Here is a 24,396-nt window from a genome sequence, read left to right as displayed (position 1 = left end):
TCGCTCAATGCAAAATTGGATGTGGGTTCGTTGTTCTACTCAGTCATTTTGAATGAGATGGCCACGCTGTGCCCATGCTCACTCAATGACATCTACCACCCCCACCGACTAATACAGTGAAGTTGTCATTGTTTACACATGCGCATTCCAACCCACTCTCCTTGGCTGCCAGGTTACATTGATGTTGCGCAAACCGTTCTCAGTATATTAACAATGGCTGGACTTTTTCTGGACAGACCTCATATATGTGTCTGTGTGTGTGTGTATACACTAACCTATATATAGACACATATACATATATATGTGTGTATACATATATATTTGTATATTTGTTCCATTACCCAACTATTCCCTATTTACACTATGCTCATACCAAACCAAATTAGTTTCTTTTTCATAGTCCCTCCTTTTTACTTTCCTGTTTCTGTGCATTGATTTGCTCTACATACCTGGATGGTTCCCACCTCTGCCTCTCAATACCCTATTATTCTCCCAAAGCCAAACCCAAAGAGCACTATCTCTGTGAATTCCTCTCTGCCATTTCAGTCCTAGGTTTTTGCTCTTCCCTCAGACCCTTTTTTTCCCTTTTGCTATTATTTCAGGACACTTATCTCAGACACTTACATACTTAATTATAAGCTTCTTAAGACTGGGGTCACTTCAGATGCTGTTTTTTCCGCCCCCAGAGCATTAGCTCAGAAAAGGCTGGGGAGACACCCTCTTTGGCCCATCTGGGAATACTTCTGGAAACCACTGAAGAGAATTTTTCTCAATGCAAAGGAATTTGTTCCTAGAAAAATTGAATGTGTCACCTTGAAGTTCTTTGCTTCATTTTCCATACAATCTATTTAAATCTATTAAAATAGTATTTAGCAAATAGCCACTGCCTCAAAACTCCAAGTGTCCTCTGCTTCCACGTCCCAGCAAGATTCTCCTCTGCTACACTGTAATTGAGGTCTGTAGCCGCAGAAGCTTCTGGGACCCAGACCCGATGCTATGGCCACTGTCTGTTCTGATTAATGAATTCTCCTCCTGCATTGATTGTTAAATACTGACTGTTAAATTTTATATTACTGCTGCCAATATCATTGTAATAGCCAGTGACACCCACAGGGGACAGCTAAAGCAGCCCACTGTTTAGGGGATATGTCTGCCCTTCATTTAGCAGAGAACTAGTGTTCAGAATAAGTACTGGGGAGTCTTGAGCATTTTCCCAATTTGGCTGTAAAAGATAATGAAATTGGGGCCCAAGCTTAAAACACAGATATAGCTATAGACACATCCTATGATATAAATAAAGAGATATACTTCTTTAATAGAGAAGTAACTAGGGGATTTGATTCCATTTGGGCCTCTGTGTGCTGAGCAATTGGAAGCATATTAAAACTATTTTAAATACAAGCATTCGTTGCCTTTGCCTGTAAGATATTACTTATGTGAGAAATTAAGAGCCCAGTCCAATGTGTTCCTTAGTATACAGTCTATGAAGTTATTTAAAACCTAGAGTATATTTATTCTGCATTTAAAGATGTTTAGAGACTAGGATTACTTAAATGCTCTGCCCCCCCCCGCCCCCACACAGGCATTAATGTGTGCATCGAAAGGAAGAGGAGCAAAGGGATGATAAACTGTGTTAACTACACAATGTTCAAGTAAGATTTATCTAAGAACAGTCTAGTGTATTAATGCAAATATTCAAAGATAGATGTTTATCTTAATGGACTCAGAGGTGCTTGCAAACAGCCTAATTGCTACAGTCATTTTATAGGGCATTTATTCAGAGCCATTACACTTACTCTTTCTTTTGTATAGAGAATTCTACTTAAAGGTTTACGTGAGACAGGACAAGTGTAGCCAAAGAACCCTGCCCAGCCAATGCTTTTAGGAATAATGGGAAGCAAAACACAAATCTCCCTTGTGGGGACTTATTGGTCTTTTGTTGCAAAAGACTGGTCTATTAAAATGTTAAATTGTCCCAATTTCCAGAATATCGCATGCATGCTCTCTGACTTACTTTAAGTCTATAGTTCTGCAAATGAGGAATTGACTCCCTGATACATGGTTGTAAAATTGCAAGATAAGTTGCTTATGGGCTTGTCTGAACCAGAGAGATGTTTGGTATCTTGAAAGCAAATAAGCTCTTTCAGAGCAACCTCATTCTTGACAGGGAGCTGATAAACGTACTCCTGCTCCTGATACCTCCAAAGGTCAGGATTAATAATCATCCAGCAAGCATGGGAAGGACCTCCCTCTCCATCCCTATCGTGCCACTCTGTCAGCCTGACTCCTGGCTTGCCCAATTCTACCGAAAGTCAACAGACATTCTGAGAGTTCCCGCTATCCATTTAAACATGTATTGTGCACTCAAGATCTGGACCAGCAAGCACTGTCATAGTCCCACGGTGATTTCAAACCAGTAATAAATAATGTCATAATATTAAGAAAACATCATGGAACACTAACATTTCTGAGTTCCGATGTTCATTCAGGTCCACATAACAATAGCATGAGGTAGATGCCCTTCATTGTGTCAGACTTACAGAAGAGAAATAGGGAGTGCAAAGTGCATGTGATCATCGTCCTGAGCCCCGGCCCCGGGAACAAAGCTTATGTGACCTGGCCCCAAACACAACCCTTTTTGCCTGGCAAGGCTCCCTCTTCCCCCAAGTTGCAATCAAGGAAGGGAAATATAAGTCAGATATGCAATATAAGTCAGAATATAATCAGCACATTAAGTGAAATTTGAAGAAAATAACTGTGTTAGCATGCCAGGGTATTTTATTTTTCAACCATAAGGGTCAGGAAAATGCTGCACGAAAAGTGTATTTCAGTTGAGCCCTAAAGAAGGCTCTGTAGAATTTTACCAGGTAGAAATGGAATGAAGTGCACATAGAGCTGGGTGAGGAGCACTAGAAGCCAGAATTTTGTCAGGAGTTCATCCAGACTTGTTCAGAGCATGGCAAACATTTGTTACTTAATTGGAATGAGGACTTGCTTAGAGGGGCATGTGGTAGTAAAAGAGAAGGCTACAAAATGACATTAGAACCTAGAGGTAGAGGATCTTGAATTAAAAATATATTTTTTTGAAGTCTAAATTTATTTGATAGGCATGGGGATAAATTTGGACCAGGAGAGTGGCACATTGAAAACAATGTGTGTGTTTGTTTGTTTGTTTTGTTTTTCCTAGTGATACTTTCTAGGGTTCATTGAAAAGAGAGAGGTAAGTGGAGGTGGGATTCTGGTTAGGGAATCTCAGGATTCATTCAGGGCAGTTGAAATGGAAAACAAAGCAACATCACAGAGGCGGGCTTCATGTGCTTGGCACCTGGAGGTGTGCCGCCGAGCAGGCAGGGCTCAGAATGACTCTTGAGGGTCTGGGCTTGTTCCTGAAGGCTAATGAGGCAACAGATGGAGGCAAGACAGGCAACAGTGGCATGAAGTGAGTATCCAGCCTGGGATGCATTAACTGCAAATACTAACAAGATGTTTGATTGAAACCATTTTTTCTTACTAAGGTGAAAATGTTTTCCCCTGCTTACCCCACTCCAAAACCACCTCTCCTGTTTCCAACTCCTTTTGGACTCTCCTGTGGGCCACATAATTGGTATATGAGACACTGAAGTGACTGGGCAGCTTTCCAAGTCCCGCTTGGATGATACCAAAATGCCGCTTGGCGAACTGACATGCACCGAAGGCAGTCTGCTCGGTGCTCGGCATCACCTCTGTCTCTGGCTGCTCTCCTTGGACTGCTCTCTCTGCATTAGGATTGTCTGCATTGTCTGTGCAACACAGACCATGACCTGAGGTAGCTGAAGAAGGAATAAAAAAACCCTCTTACATAACAAGAATTCTAGAGTCTAGAAAGTAGAAAACTGCTTGTTTGCACTATCATACATTTGACAATGTCAGAGTGAGCTTCTTGGGCCTTTTCTTGCCCTTTCCCTCACATTTGCCATCTTATCGTCACAAAATAGCTGTTGCAGCTCAAAATATCCCATCCAAACCCAAGGAAGACCAGAAAGTAGCTGGACCAGCCAAGTGTTCCTTTACTTATTTTTTAAAATCAGGAATAGAATAAGTATTTCTAGAACCTTTAGCAGACTTCCTGATTTGTCCTTTTGTCCAGATTAATGCCATATGGCCACCTCTAGTTGTAAAGGAGCCTTGGTTAGACTGGTTGCAACACCAGCCCTAGCAAGGGCGAAGAGTGAAACGGATGTGGACGATGTCGCTAACATTTGCCTTTCCTGCTACACAGTGAACACTTTGAAGGCAGGGACCATGTTCCATGTTCTACGCCCATGGTATGCCAGGCCCTCCTCCTTACCTAGCACTTGGCCAGACGTAGAAGGGTCTGGAATAGGGTGTGTTTGAGGAACCAATTCTTGCCTAGTGTGCTAAGTATCTTTGTTTCTGGTTCCTTTGAGCAGTCTTAGGAATATAGAAGCTTCTGGATATATGTGAGAGAGACTCCTTTTCAGCACCTTTCAGAAAGAAAGAAAGAAAAAAAAAGCAAGAGACAGACTACGTGCTGGGAGGAAATATATGAGCTGCAAAAATAGAATGGTGCTTGAGTTCATTCTTCAGTAATGAATGCATAAAAAGCAGCTTCTTAAATTATGAATGTGGCTTCTCTTGTTTATTGCCAGGTAATCCTGTTTTATTGATTTCTGTTTATTTCCAATCACCTAGAATGAGAGGCTGCATTACTTAGAGATTTTGATCCCTAAAAGATCATCATTAAAGCTACTCCACTGTATTTAGTTGTTTATTTTTTGCTCAAAGTGATTGAATCGATATAAGTACAAACAAAACACTTTTTCCTTTGCTCCCTAGAAGACTAGGGGATGGCGGGCGGGGGGGCGGGAAATACAGAAAAGCTAACTAAAGATGCTAGGATAAAAAAATAGTTTCAGCAAATGACATATTGATTTCTTTCAAAGAGGCAGAGTATAAATTAAAAATACTCTTCTGACACAGTTTTCAGAGATGCCACTGACTTAGCAGAGTTGGTACTTACTGACTTGTAGTTCCAAGAGAGTCAGGTGGAAGGAGAGTCCACTTTTCCAAGATCAGCCAACTGTCCAATTCTGAGAGAGAAGTTTGCCTCACAGTCTGCACTAGCAAAGGTCCTGGGTTCGATATGATCAGTTCTCAGTTCTGGCTTCGCCATCCACCACACTACCTCTGGGTAGGTTTAAGGACATTGTAAATTGTTCAGAAAATTTTGAAGTCATAATTCTTCTTTTAAAAAAGTAGTTACTTGAAAATTCTTCTCAGAATTGGAAAGAGGTGAGAATAAATAAGGGCCAGGACCTTATCAAGGGATATTCTCTAGAATGTCATGAAACAGTGGTCTAGGCAGATGTGGAGGGGAATGAGGCTGTGGGTGTGGCCACAGGAGGAGTCCTAGCAGTTTAGAGATAGATGGTGGCATTTTTTCTCCTTGAGCACCCTTGAGAGGAAGCTAGTTAAGACCCGCAGGCGTGAGGCCAAAAGGGAAGCTCCGGGGACCCAGTTTCAGGAACGTAAACTATTTGCCATCACTTGAGCTCCTGAAATCCATGTCAGATCCCTTCGGCCTGTTCGAAGCCATTTTGCGGAACTGTTCTTAGGGGTAGCTACATAATTTGCAGAAACCAGTGCAAAATTGAAAAAAGTGATGTTAAAGGTACTGAAATATCAAGCTTTTCCCTTTCTTCCAAAGGCTTTTGGTTTGTCATCGCAGTTACTTTTGTTTGCTATTTAATGCCATTTCAAGTAAAGAAGAGCCAAATTTTATAATTATTAGTGTGAATATTACCATTCAACTTCATGTTGTGCAAGGGCAGTTTTAAATGCAAATGGAAGAGCATTTAACTTGAATGTGGAATTGCTGAAGTAACACAATTGGTATTGTGTTTTGAACTCCTATTTCACAGCTCATATATGCAAATATATTTTGTTCTTACCAGGAGCCTGGAAACACTGCACAAAACTAACTCACCTGTTTTTATTTCACTTCTTGATACACATGCCTCTACAAACATTCTCTAACTTCAGCTTAGTGGTGAGTGAGTTCGTACTGAAAGGAAAAAGATACCCATATTGCCCTATCTTTCTCTTTTATGTTGTTATTTTGAGTGGTTGGCTAGTACTGCGAATATGAAAGGATGTGATAGGTTTCCTTGGTTGCTCATGTTTTTGGAACACTTGCTGCCTTCTTTCTGCTCACTAAGCCCCTCTGTTCAAAGGGAAAGTATAGTCTCTTGGGGCTGTCAGTGTCCCCACTTACTCAGTAGGTATAACACACTCACCTGTGTGTTCATTTCAAAGGACATGATAGAAAACCCTGTAAGAAGGAAGAGCAAAGATCAGCTTTGGACTGAGAACTTATTACTAGTCTCTCTCATCTAGAAGACAGTGCCAACATTCCTGGAAGACAGGTTGGGGAATGTATTCAAAGATATCTGTTTGATTCATCTTACTACCACATATGGTGGGTCCCCAGAATCTTGTGCCTGTAGGACACCGGGAACTTTATATGTAGATGTGGTGGCAGGAACTGGGTGGACGCACACATTGCATACACCTCATCTGCTTATGCACATATTCCATTTTCTCATTGAACTTCACTTACAAAACTCAAGTTCCAAAATAAAATGGTTAAGAATTTCAAGATGGTGAGAGCAGACCATTAAACCAAGTGCAAGGCCTTGTGGCATTCTCATGTCTGGGATTGCCCTGGCTGTATTTCCAAAACCCACTTTGTTGGTGAATTAGTGTGGTTGCTGTCCATCAGAAATGAGAAATAGTCTTGTCACTTTCCACATAGAAATTCTATCGTGTTTGCTTTTGCAAATCATTCTAAATCAACAGCCATGGTAGGGTTCTCTCTTTACAGTTAGTTGCATCCTTGGACTGAGGAAGTGACTTCTGGAGGCTGTCAATCTGAATTCTTGGATTTCCGTACAATACTACCTGAAGACTTTCTCTCACTTGGGATGCATTATACAAATCAAAAAGCTTTATCTGAATTCACTCCCCAATCTTTCTCAGTGAGAGACTTACATTATCTTCCAGACATGAGTAACGAAGGATAAATTCTCATTCCAAAGCCAAAATCCTTTGCATTTTCCCTCTCTTGGGGTTTGAAATCATGTTGTTCAATTGGCCCTCATTTTTCTCTCAGTTCTGACTCAGTCTTAACTGCAGATCACCTGCAACTCCCTCAAAACTTTATTAAATCATGTAAAATGTCCTTTGCTGCTGTTGTTCTGACACCTGTATCTGACTTTTCTTGTATTGCATTACATGGCTGAATGGGAAATATTCTTTTCAGTCTTATAAGGTAAACTCAATCTTGTCTTTTTATCAGTTGTATTTGACATTCACTTCATTGCATTTGATTGTTCTGGGTACATTTTCTTGGTCATATACTAAGTTCTAGATTATGCTCTTCTTTCTTGTATTTACAATGTCTTGAGCTTGCATTTCTTTCTTAGTTTCTTGTTTATTAGGCATGAACCTCAGTCATACTTAGTTTTTGAAGGTCGCAGTTCTCAACTCTTGTCTATATCAACAGACCTGGCAGACATTCATGTGCATCGCACACTCTTTTCAGTAAAATATCCTATAGATGAAGTAAATATTGGGTTATGTTTGATTCCCAATATTTTGCTGTTCTCCCACTCCTTTCTCTCCTGCTCATCTAGCATACTTTAATTCATTTTGAGACCAAAGATTGAGGGCCACCGCTATTTGCTCTGAACTGAATGGCTGACCTTCCATCTGTTTTCAGAGTTGCTGACCAATATCCAGGACTGGCTTTACCATGTACCTTCTTTTTTTCCTCTAATATTTGGATCTTATTAAGTCTTATAACCTACCAGGAAGGGCTGTTTCTCCTGTGTTGGCTGGTGAGGTTATACTACGAAATAGAGAGCCAAGAGAAAGACCATCTCACAAGGAAAAAAAGATTCTGTCTTTCCTATTCTTTATTGAAAACCCCATCTCTTCCCCCTGGACTATAGAGCAAGGAAGAACATGGAGAAATGAATCATGTGAACATTTCTGGCCAAAACACACACACACACACACAAACATTGGTGCTCTCCCTAATGAAGACTTTTGTTTAAAATTTTTAATGTCCATTAACTGATATGTGCACCATTATTTGTGGGTCACATTAACATTTGGCCTTGGTCATTCACCCTTTAAAAACTGAGGCTTAGCTTTAATAATAATATTGGAATAAAGATCTCACTTAAAAGGAAAGGCCAGGTCATTAAAAAAAAAAAAGAAAGAAAGAAGACAGGCAGGCAAGGAGGCAAGAAGGTAAACCAAGCAAGAAGAAAAGTAGGTCTTTGGAGCTTCAGCTAAATCGTTGGCATTCCTTTGTAAGGGTTAGACCCTAAATACTCAAAATAAGGTTGATGGTGGACACCAAAAGAATTTGCAGAGGAAACTGAGCCAAGCCTTTCTGATTAGTGATCCCAGAGAGGACTGCACCCATAAGAAAAACAGTCAAGAAAGCCAGACCTTTATGTGTATACAATCAATAGATGCCAGATCGAGATTTCTGGAGATGATGTGTGGTTTGGTTGACGGTTATTTATTTATTTATTTATTTATTTATTTATTTATTTATTTATTTTTTCCTGCCTCCTAAATAATATGTAATTTCTCCAGGCCAAGAAATAAATTGAAAGGATTTAGAGGGATTTGCTTATCAGTGGAACACCACGTCGCATTACATTCCTCCTGCTTTTGGGAAGGTACATTGAAGTTTGGTTAATCTCCTGTGGTTCAATACTCTTCTTCCCTCTGTCAGGCTGCCTTGGACAACAGATAGATTAATCCCCCTTCTACCTCCTCTCTTCTCCCTCCTCCCTCCCCTCTCTCTTGATCTACCCTTCCTTTTCAAAGAGATGGAAGAAAAATCTTAAAACTGGAAAGAAAAGAGGAAAAGAAACATGCCAAATAATATTTATATATATAATTCTGGAAAACCTCAAGACCAAGAATAGAGAGCCCCAATCCTTGATACAAAATTTGGCTAAGCTAAACTTGGTTTTTCTGCTGCTAATTAAATCTTGAGTCTGCAAAGGGATTTCCTTAAAGGTTAATTCATCAGCAAATCTTATTATATTCAATAAATCATGACATTCTTTATCCTGCTCCAGTATATGCAGCGTGGAAAAGAAAAGGAAGACTGTGGCCACCATTGAGGGTGGGCAGGGTTTAATGAAGTGCTATTTGCTGGGGTTCCTATATAAACTGCTATCTTTATTGACTGTGGATAAATAACAAATTTTTGTTAGAATGGGTACCACTTATGAACCTCACTTTACATTTCTGCAGCTGATGATTTAGCAGCTAATCAGTGTTTTCTAGTTTGGTCTGGCTCAAATCTCAGGATTCTGTAAACACCCTGAGGACAAAGACTGGGTCTGTCTAACCCTCAGGACAGTGATTGGTACATCATAGGCAGTTAATAGAACACTGATTGAATGAGCAAAATGCATGCATAACTAAAATTATATAGACAGAACAATGTAATTTTGTTTGTTTTTTACATTCATTTTTCTTAGAGAGCTCTATTATAGTTAACTAATTTTCATTATGCTGAATGCAGTATCTTTAGCCCAGGGTGTTTCTCTTTAAAGCCCTTTCATCCTATGGAAATATGAACGAACTAAAATATGTGCACAGTCATATGTTACTTGGCAAGTGATTATCTCCAGGAGTGGGTAGAGAGAAGAGAGGAAAGTAATATCTTAAAAAAAATGCCATGACATGAACCCCAAAAGATGGTTTTAAAATTCACAGGGTGTTGTTCCATTAAAGATTCTTAGATAGAGGCAGGGCACAAGAGGAACTCAGAAAGCCTCTTAAGCAGACTACGGCTCTGTCTCTTTGTCTCCATCATTCACAACCTGCCTCATGATACCCCCCCTTATACACTTGAGTACGAGTTAAAATAATTTGTTTCCTTTTGCATAATAGTGTCAGTGGCTTCTTTTAAAGTTGACTATAAAGGGACTATTTAGAATACAATAAAGTATAGACAATCACACTTACACAATCTTAACTATGTTTTAAGGTTGTTTCTGTATTGAGTTTGAGTTGAGTGAAATGATGATGTTGGTTGCAAGGGGCAGAGGGTTTGAGATTATTGCTTGTAACAAGCTTGTCCAAGTTCTAAGGTTTTTCTATCTTTGGTACAGCCTAAAAATTATATAGTTTGTGTGTGTGCGTGCACACGTGTGTGTGTGTGTGTGTGTGTGTGTGTGTGTGGTGGAGGGAGGAGCTATCTATTAGCATTGAGCAAAGATGGACCTATTCAATGGCAAGAATTTAATAAAGAAATTCTTAATAAATAAATTTAAAGTGAGATGGTTAAACTACTAAAAACTCATTAAAGTTTATAGATTTACATAGAGTCAATGGGCTCTTATTTAATTAAAAACACCTCAGACATCCTTTATTTAAATAGAGAATGAACACTCATAATGAAGCTGGTTGAGACCCTCCCTCACTTGAGCTGCTTAAAACACCAACTCCATCTCAGACTGGAAGTGCAGAGGGGAAAAAGGAAAACACCCAACATTTGAAGGAATTTAATTCTTTTTAGCAAGAAACAGCTGCAGAGATATATGGCTATTTTCTGTGGGACTTCAGAATATTTATGGGCCTTTCCCTTTTCCTTTTTCAGTGGAAGAAAGGCTATCATCATTCTTGAGTGTGTTATTTATAATTTCATAAAGCTGTTCAGTGGCAGAACTTATTTTATCTTGCACTTAATCTCGGTCAAATCACCATGCTTCCAAGGAGCTGGATGGAGAAAAATGATTATCCCCCAACATGATTAGCCTATTCTCAATATAAGATAAAGGGCTAAAGGATGCAAGTGGAAGTCACAAAGAGACACCTGGGCAGGAAGGAGGAGACCTGGTGAAACTATCTTGAGCTGTTCTGATCATGGCACAGACATTTTTCTCAATGTCCAGTGATGGATAGCAATGAAGAATGATGTGGAGCCATTCTTGCACAGAAATGGGGCCGAGCCCTTCAGAATAAATAATTAGAAGTAGGTGATTATAGAAACAATAACTCATTGGAGGAAAATGAGAGCCAGGTTTGTGAGACTGAGGGAATTGGAAGATAAATTTACCTATAAATTTCCTTGGGTGAACAGAGTTGAGCTTTCTTTTGGCCCAGTTTATTCTAAGGTAATTTTAATAAACATTGGTAGGGAAAAAAATGTAAATGCAATAAAATTCTTTCAGGAAAGGAATAAAGAGGGATCCTGCCAGAGAGATATTTTATTGAAAGTTATTATAATACCTATCTTTAGTTTTATGATTCCTAATTCAGAACCAAGTAATTTCAACATGTGAATTAAAAATATGAAATTCATATTTTAAAACAGGGTAGTGTGAATTATTGCTTTTAATATAGGACTTTGCTAATATATAGGGACAGGAGAATATTCTCCTCCTCTTGAGAAGACAAAGTAAGATCTTTAATCTGCACTGTGGAGAAATGGGTGTAATCAGACCCATACGCTATGTTTTGAAACCATGTATATTGGTTTCCAGAGGAAATGCGACAGATGATATGATGAGATGTAGGGAGTGGAAGAAGGAGAAAAGTCTGATAGGGCAAGATATTAAATTTATGATTATTATCCAAATTTTCACGAATAGCATGGTAATTCAAGTCACTGCCATACTGTCATTCTAATAATATATCCCATCCCTCCAGTCAGCCGGTACTACTCATAGATGTACTAATAAACTGTGCTTTTTCATACCTCTGAGCCTTTGCAAGACTGTCCTCGCCTGGCACGCTCTTCTCCTGCCCACGGCTCTCAGCTTCCTGCTGCACTGCTGCCTGTCCCTGAGGGCTCATTTCCCCCTTCCCCTTTGCCCAGGAGCTGGCTCTCCTCCCCTGCTGTTTGCTCCCTTAGCATCTTGCGTTTATGCTTGTCATAACATTCCATTTACTATGTCGAATTTGCCTGTTTACTTGGCTGCCTCTTCAGAGACTGTGAATTCCCAGAGCAGAGGAACTGTGTTTTATCTATCACTTTATCCCTCATAACTGTTACAGTGCTTGACACATAGCTGTTTGATAAATATTTATTAAAGTAATAAAGGAACGAATGAATGAATGCGCAAAACACCTTGATAATGTAGTCATATATCACTGATGGTGGATCTAGTAGTGAAGCCACTATCAAATTATTTGGTTTGGAGTGGTCATAGATCTTTTATTCTTCCTTGGATGACTTATAAAGTTGGTTTTTGACATATGGGAACCATAACAGATAAGCACTCTAAGCCTAGTCATTGGGAATCATGAGAGCTTTAGGCCATCAGTATGAGGGGGAAATGTGGTGAAGATGACATGGAAGGTACCCTTATGAACATTCTTGACATAACTGTACAATTAGAAGAGTTTCCTCAAGCAGTGCTGACTTGAAGAGAATGGATGGATGGTGGACCATTAAAAACATAGAAGTCACTGAAAATGTTTACACCCTTAGTTATTGTGAGAACTGAAAGAGTTAATATGTGTTAATTTCTTAGCACAAAGCCTGAATATAGCAAGTGTTTAATAAGTGGTAAATGTGTTTAGTAAGCATGCTTCTAGATAGTTTGGATATCTTTTTCTTTTCAAAAGCACTGACTACTCTTTTTCTCTAAGGAATTATGAGTAATTATGAAAAATGGTTGTGATTTTAAGAGAACACATACACACAACCTAGGGTTGCTACATCTTATAAAAAGACAAAAATCTGTAGTTCTGTTCTGCTTATAATAATTGTATCCTTAGTCTGTGTGTATCTGCACTATTACATCAGCCATGGAAACCAGTAGTCAAAGAAGTATGCCTTTTCTTCCAAGGTTCAGAATCAGACCCTGCATTTATTTACTTATGGTCAAGGAAGGAGACAGATAAGAATACTAAAAAGCACTCAAATAAAGCCTTGGGTGTTCTGAGGGTAATTTTGAATCATATTGTCATTACTTTTGGATATGATCCTAAGCGCATATCCACAAAACCTTGGCTTGTACATGCTGAGATTTTTACAGGGACAAAGAGCATGAAAATAAATAAATAAATAAACCCTTAAATACAGTGTTGTCCATCCTGAGTCCTCTGCAAATCAAAGCTGGCCGCTCCTGGCTGAGTGGGTTTTTCTGAAACTGTGCGCTGTGATGTTGCGGGTCCCGCAGTGCTGGAAGCCAGGTTCTCGAGATAAACAAACATTGGTTACAGTGTTGGGCAAGGAGGGATTGAGATGTTTGTCATTGCTGTGGAAGTTTCATCGGCTGTGGCTGTAAATAGTGATGATGGGGTTTGAGGGAAAGACAAAAAGGGGCTGAATTCACATGTGACCCACACAGAATGTCTGGACTCAGAGCCATTAGAAACAAATCTAATTTCAGTGATTTTTCAAACTCTCTTAGCATCTTCATGAGGATAATTTTCTTTTTCACCCCTCATGGCAGATGCATTGCTGTTATTGATTGATTGATATATTGATAGATTGAGCCAGTGTGTTAGTTTTAGCTGGTATTTATTGAGCATGTACCATATGCCAGGAACAGTGCTTCACTTTTAACATTACATTTAAATCAATACCCAACCAGTGAGGAGACTCTTTGTTTATTTTAATTTACAGATGAAAAAATTGGGGCCCAGAAAGGAGAGGTAACTTGCTCCCAAAGGTTACCAACTGGGAGTATAGTAAAGAGAGTCCGGCTTCCTATTACCACACTCTGCTAGTTGGCATCTCATTTAACCTTCAAGTCTAGCCACCATGTATTGGAGCTGCTGGTAAATGCGCTTCTGTTTCCTGGGAGGAACATTACCTTTATCCATATTTGTACAGAAGATCAGCAGAAAACCAGTCTCTGGGAACTGGGGCCTGGGAACAGTGAACTGGAGAGAAAAGGAATGAGAACATGGAAGAGCATATGTGTAGGGTCTGTGGTCAGGGACAGGAGCCCTTTGGGGGACATAAATCGAGGTGGCATTGGGGAAGGAGAACGTAGCTATGCACAGACCACAGGGGAGGAAACTTGTGTAGTATTAGGAAGCGGAGGAAGAAAAAGAAATTAGTAAATATCCTTTCAACCTCAGGGTCTAGTACTTTCCTGGGGGGAAAAGAAACCTTACGTCATTTCTTTGGACAATAAAAATTAAGGTAACTTTCTTAGAATTAAGTTGAATATTCTACTAATATGTTAATGTGTTTTGGGGTCTCTATTGCAGTTATGCATTGTTTTTATGCATTTGCTCAATGGCCTTTTCATTTCTTGGCCTTCTATTCTTGAGATGAGCTCCCTAGATTTGCATAACTCATCAGCCTTCATTCATTTCTAGGAACCACAGCTAGTGAAGCAGTATATGAGCCATTTTACAAGGTCCTTATAATCAAGTCATCAACAATTAATTTCTAATTAATGATACCTTAGAAGTGTATCCTCAACCACTTTTTCATTGTTACCCTCTAAGGAGTATTTTTAGGTATTTTTTCCCTAATTGCCCTTATCCCATGAAATTTTAATACCACGGATATCATGTATTTTCATTTTAGTACTGTGGGCTGTTGGTAGGTCATAAACCCTTATGATATCTAAGATCTGCACCCTCCACCCAAAACAATTCTTGCTGCTTTACAGTGATTGAACAGTGATTATGGCCCTTCCAAAAATGCTGTTTGCCTCTTCTAATTGGCTTCTGCAGGAGTACAGGTAACATTTATTCCCTCGCCACCTCCCTTGCCCCAAAAACTGGGGCTGCACCTGCATAGGACCCGTCGTAGCAGGATCCCCCAGGGGAGTATGCTCACCACTTTGCTCTCAGAAAAAATGGGGCTCCAGGGCACAACTGCCAGCGTCAGTTGCTGGAAATGAAGTGCACCCTTCAGTAATGTCTAATTGAAAAAAATGCATGTTGGAAAATGCTTTCCCTATTAACTTTAAAGAAGAACAGGCGTTGAAGTGTCTGCCTGTCAGATGTAGACTAAAGATCAATAACATGGTTTAAGGCACCTATCTGCCACCGTCAGTTCTAAGTGAAATCAATTGCCTAATATGGTGTCTCTACTGTTCATTGCTGTGTCCAGTAATTCTGTGCCTATTATGTCTATTTCAAAAGGATGTTGTCTGGAAATACTAAGCATGTGGGTTGGCATGTGTATTAGTTTGCTAGGGCTGCCGTAACAAAGTACCACAGGCTGGGTGGCTTAAACAACAGAAATTTATTTTCTCATAGTTCTGAAATCTAGAAGTGCACGGTCAAGGTGTCAGCTGAGTTATTTTCTTTTGAGGCCTCTCTCCTTGGCTTGTAAATGGCTGTCTTCTCCCTGGGCCACTAAAGTGTTGTCATCCCTCTTGGTGTGTCGGTGTCCTCATCTCATCTTTGGATAAGGGCACCAGTCATATTGGATTAGACTTTGAATTCATTTTTAGTACCTTTTTAAAGACCCCGTCTCCAAATATCAGCCCCATTCTGAAGTGTGGGAAATATAACATCCACATAGGAATTGGAGGGAACACAATTCAGTCCACAATATTATGTAAGGAAAGGTATAAAGAAGCCTATGAGGGCTACAAATGCAGACTTCGACAAAAACATATCTGATCAAATCCCTATTATGTTTCTCACTATCTGTGTGTCCTTCAGCAACTTATTTAACCTCTCTGAACTTTAGTTCTCTTTAAAAGTATAATAATTATCCTTGTACCAAAGGATTGTTATGAGATTATGTTGAATTAATCAACAATAACTATAATAAGTATATATATATACTTATATTTAGTGTGTGTGTGTATATATATATATATATATATATATATATATATATATATACACTTGTCCAGCATAGCATCTCGCTTGTAATTTTTTTCCTCTTTCATATACTTTCAGGCTTCAGTGCATTTTGAGTAATAAGACTAGCAAGCCTGTATACTCTATATATTGAATACCCTTACCTACCTAGTAGGACATAAGTTTGTTTTTTACATAAGATCTATAGATTAGTTAATTAATTCAACAGTATTTCTTATGCATGCACTGTGTACCAGGCACACAAAGCAGTCCTCTCAGCTAAAGTGTCTCAAGGGCTCTTCTTACTGCCCATACCCAGAGCCCCTGTATTTCCTCCATCAGATTCTCTGGCATTGGGGAGTTTCTGTAGGATGCAATAAGAAAAACAAATGTCTCAAGTTGAATTACTGCTGTTGCGACAAATGTTTTCTGCTCTCCAGAAATAGTCTTACCTGTGTTCAGAGACTGTCATGTGGTATCTCTCTGCTGGCCCACATTACTAATTCAACTAATTGCAGCAATTACATGAAGAAATCACTGCTAGCAAGAGAAGCCATTATGCATTTCCTGAACAGACTGCATTCCACAACATTCATTAATTATGCCAGCCTATAGATTCACAACCACCGAATCATACACTGGAGACCGCACACCATGTGCATTTGAAAGCCTCTCAAAGCTGCAGTGCATTTCTGGGCTGGCTCGCACTCTTATATTGCCTGCCATTTGCAATAGCCCTTTTCCTGCCCTTCTGATTCTCAAAATTGAAATTAGAGTCAGAATAAGGTCAGGCTGCACAGTGTGATGGCATGGTATAGGTATGAGTCCCCTAGAACCGCTTCGGTTCTCTCAGCTTCACATAAGACCTACACAGATTATCTGGATCCAGAGCCATTCACAGCTACACAGGAGTTAAAAATTCTGCATTCTATAGCATGCCCTCTTTAGAGAAGAGGAACAGTAATAATGATGGAGGCAGGACACAGTGCTAAGTCATTTATGCTTTTGTTCATTGGTTTCCTTATCTCTCTCCTCTCTCTTCCCCCACAGCCAACATCAGATGACCTTGTATCATCTGCTGAATGTTCAAGCGACGACGAAGACTTTGTTGAATGTGAACCGAGTACAGGTAGGTTAGGTCAGTCTTGTTTTGCTTGCTTTATTTTTTCATTTGCAAAAAACAATACATACATATATGTGAATATACATGTTTTATATATATTATAGTGTGTTGATGTGTGTATTTCCTATATCTATATATGTATAAGTATACATATATAAATATTAAAATATAATCTAAAGCATCAAATCCCATGGAAGGAGTAACAGGATCCTAGAAATTTAAAGTCATTTCCTTGTTAGCTAAAGAAAAATCCATGGTGTATATGACCTAACTTTGAGCAATCAAACACCCAGATTGACCACAGGAACAATAAATGCATAATGGCCAGTGGCAGCTATGAAGCTGACAGGGCGGGGTGGGGGCATGAAGAGAGCTATATTGGAATGACACCAAAACCGTGAACCCAAAGTGGAGTCACAAGGATCATTTCAACTTCATGAATTGTTCTGAGTCCAAATGGCAAACAGAAAAAAAACAAAATCCAAGCAGCAACAAAAGCATTTTCCATGGGATTTCAACAGCAGTTAACATGGTATTATATTTATACTAATTTTGTTCATTGGGCATTTAGATAATTTTTGCAGCAAAGAGCAAACACAAAATTAGTACTGAACCATGCCATGCCAACAGCTGAGATGCTTCAAAATGTATGCACTGTGCTGAAGCTGTGAGGACTTTGGCAGTTAGAAGCTTCGGTGTTTCCCCATTTGCACCCAGATACATTTTGATGATGTATGGTCTTACCTTACAGTGAGCTATGTATGATATAATGTCCAGCAGGCAACTGCAGTCCCTGACTATTTCCTATCAACTTTCCCAAGTTGTCTGTTTTGAGACTTGCTATAAGTTAAACACTTATATACATATATAATAGAGAACAGATATCATTGAATTTCTGTGTATGTTTAAGATAATTAAAGCTGGAGCTGGGTTGGTATCTTATTTCTGCAAAAGTTAGGAGAAATAAATAGAATTTTCTAGTTGATTCTTTGGGTTGCTTTATTTTTTTCCTTTCCTTTAAAAGAATAGGTAAGCCATTCAACATTTTATTTTGATAATTTTAGAGAAATTTAATCTTCATGAAAAAATAATATAGCAAAAGTAAAAATTTTCTCGTTGTTACCCTAAAGTGATTTACAATTTTTCAAATTTTGTGGAAGCCTGACTGCGGATGTCTTGCAAGTGGCTTTGGATCCAGGAAGTTCTGTGGGTTCCTGTCTATAGCATTACTTAGGGACATAACACCATATGGGGCCTTTTCACTTTAGAGTGTGATCTCTTCCTTCAGGAGTTCAGTTGTGAAGAAGGAAAGTAACTGTGACCAGGTTTTCAAATTATTGTGTAATTACCTCAAATTATTAAGTGAGGTTTTAACTATAGAGAGTATTGTTGTAAGTGAAGTCAGAAGAAGAAATGTACCACATAGTTCCACTTATATGTGGAATGTAAAACAAAACCAACCAACCCAACAAACAAACAAAAACAGAAACAGACTCATAGAAACAGAGGCCAAGGGGATGGTTGCAAGAAGGGTGGGGGCGGGGAATGGGTGAAAAAGGTGAAGGGGAATATACCGTATTTTGCTGTGTATAATGCGCACTTTTTTGTCAAAATTTTTGAGGGAAAAATAAGGATGCACATTATGCATGTGTATAATGATTATATACTGTGGGTATAATAATGTGTATGATAATTCCATATATAATGCACAGAAAAAGTGGGTATGCATTACACATGGCAACATACAGTGGTCAATAATATTGTAGTAAGTCTGCAGGGTGACAAATATTTGTTAGAATTAGTAGGGTGATCACACTGTAAGGTGTAGAAATGTCAAAGCACTATATAGTATACCTGAAACTAATAAAACTAATATAATAAAATATATCAACTATATACTAAGATAAAATAAAGTAATAAAATTAAAAAACTAGATGCATCCAATCTATACTGGAATTTGGTTATTGAGTTTTTATTCATTAATTCATCCAGTCATTCATTCAATAAATATTTCTTAGCACTTAGGCAGCATACAGTATATCTCTAGATTTGAGTCCTTTCTGTTCTAATAATTCTCATAAATGAACTGTAAGATAAAATAGAATAAGATGTTTTACTATCTAAATTACCTACACAACTTTTGTGTACATTAGGCATATGCTAGGTATTAAGGTTTTTAGATACAAATGTGGCAAGATCCCCATATTAACTGATTCCATGGTCAATAAATTAAGATACCTAGATTTTTCTTTGGATTCTCTGTTTATTCTTTCTCTAGTTTTATTGATTTTAAAGCAGTTATATCTGTATTCATATACATACACAAAAATGTTTTATCAAATCTTTAGATTTTAGTCTTATAAAAATTAAGGATTGACCATTTCAAAATATTACCACCATCTTCCCCTACTTCCTCCTCCTCTCACGTAGTAATCTCCACAGCAACCTCCTTAATAACAGAGAGGGCTTTTCCAGACTCACTAGCTTTAGATCTCCTGGGTTGTGGGTATATATTGCCTTTTGGTATTGAATGTGAACAGATCCACACTTGAATAGCAGTAAACTGAGTCCATTTGCTCTTTAGTGGTCGCACAGGTGTTTCAGCTAATTCCAAGGCAGAGGACAGAAATTCAATGCCAGTATTTTCTTTAGTAATATAATTGCATGGGGTGGGTGGAGGATTAAAACAATTTTAACCATCTGCTTTGTACTGCAAGGAAGTATGGGAGAGATACATGTATAAATCAGGTGCCCACCCTGAAACAGCTAACATGTAGCTCTAAGACACTGATATTGGTGTCTCTTGCCTGGAATTAGTCAACTTATCACATTTGAAGGATGAACATTTCTTCTTTCTCATTTTATTTACCCCATAAAGTATTCCTGGTAAGTAATTCAGCTACACATGGAGATATGTCAGGGGCATATTTCATAGAGAAGGAGATAGATACTCCTATTGATGATGCAGAAGTTTTGCCCTGGGGACCAGATTAACACTGATGGAGGTTACATGGCACAGACGTATCAAGCCCTTTTTTTCATTAAGTGGGAAATATTTCCATAGCCTTCACATTTTCAGAAAAATCCAGATTAAAAACCAGAAGAATTAAACAGTTGTTTCTGGAGCTTGGTTCTGCACTGTCTGGAGAGAAGGCTCCAATTGCCCATGCAGCACCACGTAATGGTGACAGAGACAGAGCTGGGACAGAAATTTTTAAACTTGAGGTTCTATGTAAATACTGAGATTAAAATTCTGACTTTGAACATCCTAATCTGCTACCTCAGTTTCTAAAATGTTAATCTTTTGCAGGACTGATGTTTGATGTCCGTACACTAAATTTGAATAAATACCCAGGCCTTGTTCTGTTTTACTTACCGTTGTCTTGTCTCCTCTTACTATATTGGCAAGTCTTTTTTATTTTCTAGCTGTCTCAGTTATGAGTCATTTAACTTCTGTAAGTTCTTTTCTGAGTCATTGAGGTCTACTCAAAGGTCTTGTGTTTCATAAATTTGGGCAGTTTAGTAGATGCTGATTCAAGAACTTTGGTTTTCATGTGGGCATCACATTTTAAATGAACATAGTTTTCTTATTTAATTTTCTTTAAATCAAAATCAACTTTAAAGCTGCTGGTTTTGAGTCAGAGGTGAGCAATTGCATTTCACACCAAAAACCCTCTTTGGTGCCCAATACACGGTTTGTGTAGCTTGGTCATATCATGTTCAGAGACAACATAAAATTTTTAGGAGTTTGGTTGATGACAGTCTAGAAACTTTGTAAACCCAGTGGATCTCAAATTTTCTCTGTGTATTTGCTCTGAAAAATATGTAAATTAGATTTTAAAAACAACAAGCACCACCTAAGCAATGACAAAAAGACAGAGAGAAATCTGTTAGTATTTATTGACTAAATTTGTATGACTCACAAAGGGACTCATGATCTTAAATTAAAATTGGATATTTTCATACTCCTAACTTCATCTTCTAACAGCTAAACAAAACCTATTAAATTATTTAAAATCTATAATTGTAGATAAGTGACTATCACCCTAATAAATCCACACTTCCCTTTCTGGGAACTAGAGCATTTTATAAGTAACAGGTAAGATCACAATTTCTGAATATTTGCTTTAAGAACCCAGAATTGAACCTTTAAAATATAAAATCATATTGAAGGCATCTGCATCAAATGAAAATATTCAGAATATTTGAATTACTACTTGACTACCTAAAATTGAGGGTCAGGATTTAAACTTTCCTAACTTATAAGAGTTGATTATGTTTCCCACAAAAGAAGTCAATGTCTACTTAATATTTCATATTTGTGACTTTGCATACAAACCTTTTCTTTTTCAACCATACTCTATTGATATTAAATCATGCAGTAAGCATTTCACTGTCCTTTGTGCATCTTTGAATTCAAAAATAACAAAAATGCAGACAAGCTGGAGAGGATTCAAATAACACTAGAAAATAAGATTTTTTTCATGAGATTATGGAAGCCAAATAACAATTAAAATCTTTACTTAGTTCCCCTTCGTGATCTAAAAACACTCTAAAATGTAGAGAAATTGATAAATTGACTTTCCATTTCTTCTCTCTCACTTCCCTCTGTTCCTATCCCCAGTGTCCCCGTCTTTGGAGAAAGAAATAACATCAACACAAATGTAACTTTAGATTAGCTTTTTATGATTAGAAATTATCAACTTCCTAAATTTTATGTATTTATAGTTTCAAGTTCTAAAAGTCCTAGGGGCAGGGGTCACAGAGCAGAGGAAGAAAAAATAGAAAGAAATACCTTTTATACCTGAGAAATGGGAATGGCAATAATTAACAACTATATTGATTTATCCAGCCATTATCCAGGGGTGTATCTTTCTGGTAGGCAATTAGCCAGGATTTTTGCTCTCACTTTTGTTAAATGTTCTTTGATCCAACATCAAGGAGCCGCACTTCCACCAGAGGGCAGACAGTAAGAGGAAGTAAAGATGAAATGCATCCATTAATCGATAGGCCTGTGCTAAACAACTTTTGTAATGGTTGGATTGAAGGGGATGTTTAAACTAATGGCAGTAATCTGAGATCACAGAATAATTAGTATTCCCAGAGTGGTTCTCATATGCAGTTTTGCTCCTCAAATCTATAGTCCTCACATTTGTATTTGATCTTATTGTTAGTTTCCCTATGATATCAACCCAAAGTGGGTGAAATTTAAATTTAGTGAAATACAAATAGCGTCTCCCTATTTGTGTTCTCCAGGTGGAACTGAATTCTTAATCTTTATCAGTTTGAGATACCTCAGTAAAGTCTTTGTAATATGAAAATCTGGCACTGAATTGCTTAAAAGCTCACCAAAAATTTGTTTTTATTTGCTGGAACACCACGGGAAATGCAGCTGCAATGTTAAGACATTAATACTTTTCTAATGGAAGATAAAAAGAAATAGAGCCTTGTTCTCCAGAATCCATGGATGAAAGAAAGTAAATTGCTGATCGTTGGCTTTAAACACAATGTTCCTAATCTTCTGTGTTTATAAAAACACATTTATATTTTGTCATTAGTGTCTCCAGCAAGCTTGAAGAGTTAGCAACTTGTATGTTTTCATTACAGAGAAAGGTATTTTTTATTTTAGAAAGGTTTTTCCAGGTGTAAACTCATAATTGGTAAATAGAATCTTGTTTAAATGTTATTAGTCAAGTGGCTATTAGTCAAGTAGTAAATGCTAAATAAATGCCATAGGAATGTCTGAGTATCACAGTGTCCAGAACTTTACCTTAGAGAGCTCAGGTCCACTTAAAAACATTTCAAGTAAAAGGATAGCAGAAGTAATCTGAGAAATGCTTTAGCTTTGGAAAGTATATTGTAAATAGATGTAAAATTCATCAATGTAATTAACCATTATTGACTATAGATATTAGTCAGTTTTATATTTGAGTTATATTTCTAATGTATACAAAAGCAAACAGTTACTTGTATATTAAGCCAAAGCTAAATCCTACCAATTCTTCAATTTCCTTTGCAAATTTATAAATTAATAGAGTACATTCATTGGCACTTGATATTCTAAATTTAATGGTATAGTTTCCGTCTTCATTCATTAACCCACTCAGCGATAAATTGTATCACTTTTTGATAACCCAACTCTATCCCAGCCCAAGCTAATTTTTAAGCTATTGGAACCAATGTGTGCCCTTTTAATTCCTAATGATAAAATTTTTTGAAAACTAGAGTAATAATGGAAATATAAGTATAGGAAAGTCTCCTAATTGGCTGTTAGGCAATTAGGCAATTCATAGGTCAGGCATGGTGTGTATAAAATATGTGGTTCATAGATTGACCATCATCATGGATTCCATAACAAAAATAACAAATATAATACAATTTCTTAAAAGATTCTATTAATCTCCATTACCCAAGTTTTTTTGGTGTGTTGGGAAAGGAGAGGAATCAATAAGATTAATGTGTATATATATACACTTTCAGTTGAAAGTTTAATGCTTCATTTATTTATAAAACATTTTTAGTGACTACTATGAGTTCATTGTCTATTAGGAAAGACAGAAAAGTAAAGGAAATAAAAGGAAAGAATGGATAAGAAAGGAAGAAAGAATGTGAACAGTCAACGGAATGCCTAGAACATTATCAGAACTTTAAGAAGAGGTCTCTCATTCGGCAAATAGCATACACCATTCATAGACCATAGATAGGCAAGGAAAATCACAGATGATGATGCCATCCAGTGACAGAATCAAATAACCCCAAAGGCCGTTCTTGTGTATCTTAGGTTGGGGGCACAGAACTTCCAATTGATTACAATTGAAGAACTAGTACAGTTCAGTTGCAGAGTTTTCTTTGAATTCTATGTATACAGTATGGTCTAGGGCCAGGGCTTCTTAGATAATAGGTTAAGGATGGGGCTATTAAATTTCAAGCCAAACTCATGAGAACTTCCTGATTTCAAATGCCAGTGCAAGTATTGATAAGGAGCGAGCTTAATGAAATCATTAAGCAAGACCCCTTCCCCCAAAAATTAATAAATAAAGAGGGATTGGGTTTTAAGAGAAGTTTTATGGTTTTTCCTTTATTCTTTATGTTCTGTATTTTTTCTCCCATAAGCCCCAGTATATGTACTGTGTGTATATATATATACATATATTTATATATGTGTATACTAAATACATAGTGCCCATCATTCCATATATATGTAGACACAGTATAAATGAGATTAGACTAATGTAAACAGAGATTAACAACAGCCCCTGCCATCAGTCATGCGTTTTACACAGAAATTCACTCCATCATTCTTACATCAGCCAACATGAACATGCATGATACTGTTTTAACTTGGTGAACAAAGCATGTTAATTTTTCTTTAGTTTTTTCTCCTTTATAATAATTACAATGATGATTCCATAATTCAGTTATTCTTGAGAGGGGTGGAGAGAAAA

The 24,396-nt window shown here is 37.7% G+C and overlaps 1 protein-coding gene across 14 annotated transcripts in view; it reads left to right on the top strand.

Annotated features, from left to right (window-relative positions):
• NRXN3 (neurexin 3) overlaps positions 1 to 24,396 on the top strand; it is a 1,414,514-nt gene that overhangs the window by 1,346,475 nt on the left and 43,643 nt on the right. For 10 of the 14 annotated variants that reach the window (XM_054567193.1, XM_054567195.1, XM_054567194.1 and 7 more), the window contains one exon: positions 16,879 to 16,957. In XM_054567193.1, the coding sequence (XP_054423168.1) occupies positions 16,879 to 16,957 (79 nt within the window). Of the gene's footprint in view, positions 1 to 400; positions 427 to 16,878; positions 16,967 to 24,396 lie in introns of all 14 variants that reach the window. The other 4 variants (XM_054567201.1, XM_054567200.1, XM_054567199.1 and 1 more) reach the window with 2 other exon arrangements.

This window comes from Pteronotus mesoamericanus, unplaced genomic scaffold (genome assembly GCF_021234165.1).
Source record: "Pteronotus mesoamericanus isolate MK-2021 breed Mesoamerican mustached bat unplaced genomic scaffold, CSHL_Meso_final contig_182, whole genome shotgun sequence".
In the NCBI taxonomy this organism is placed as follows: Eukaryota; Metazoa; Chordata; class Mammalia; order Chiroptera; family Mormoopidae; genus Pteronotus; species Pteronotus mesoamericanus.
Note: the sequence above shows the minus strand (reverse complement) of the source record. Positions and strands in the feature narration are given on the sequence as shown.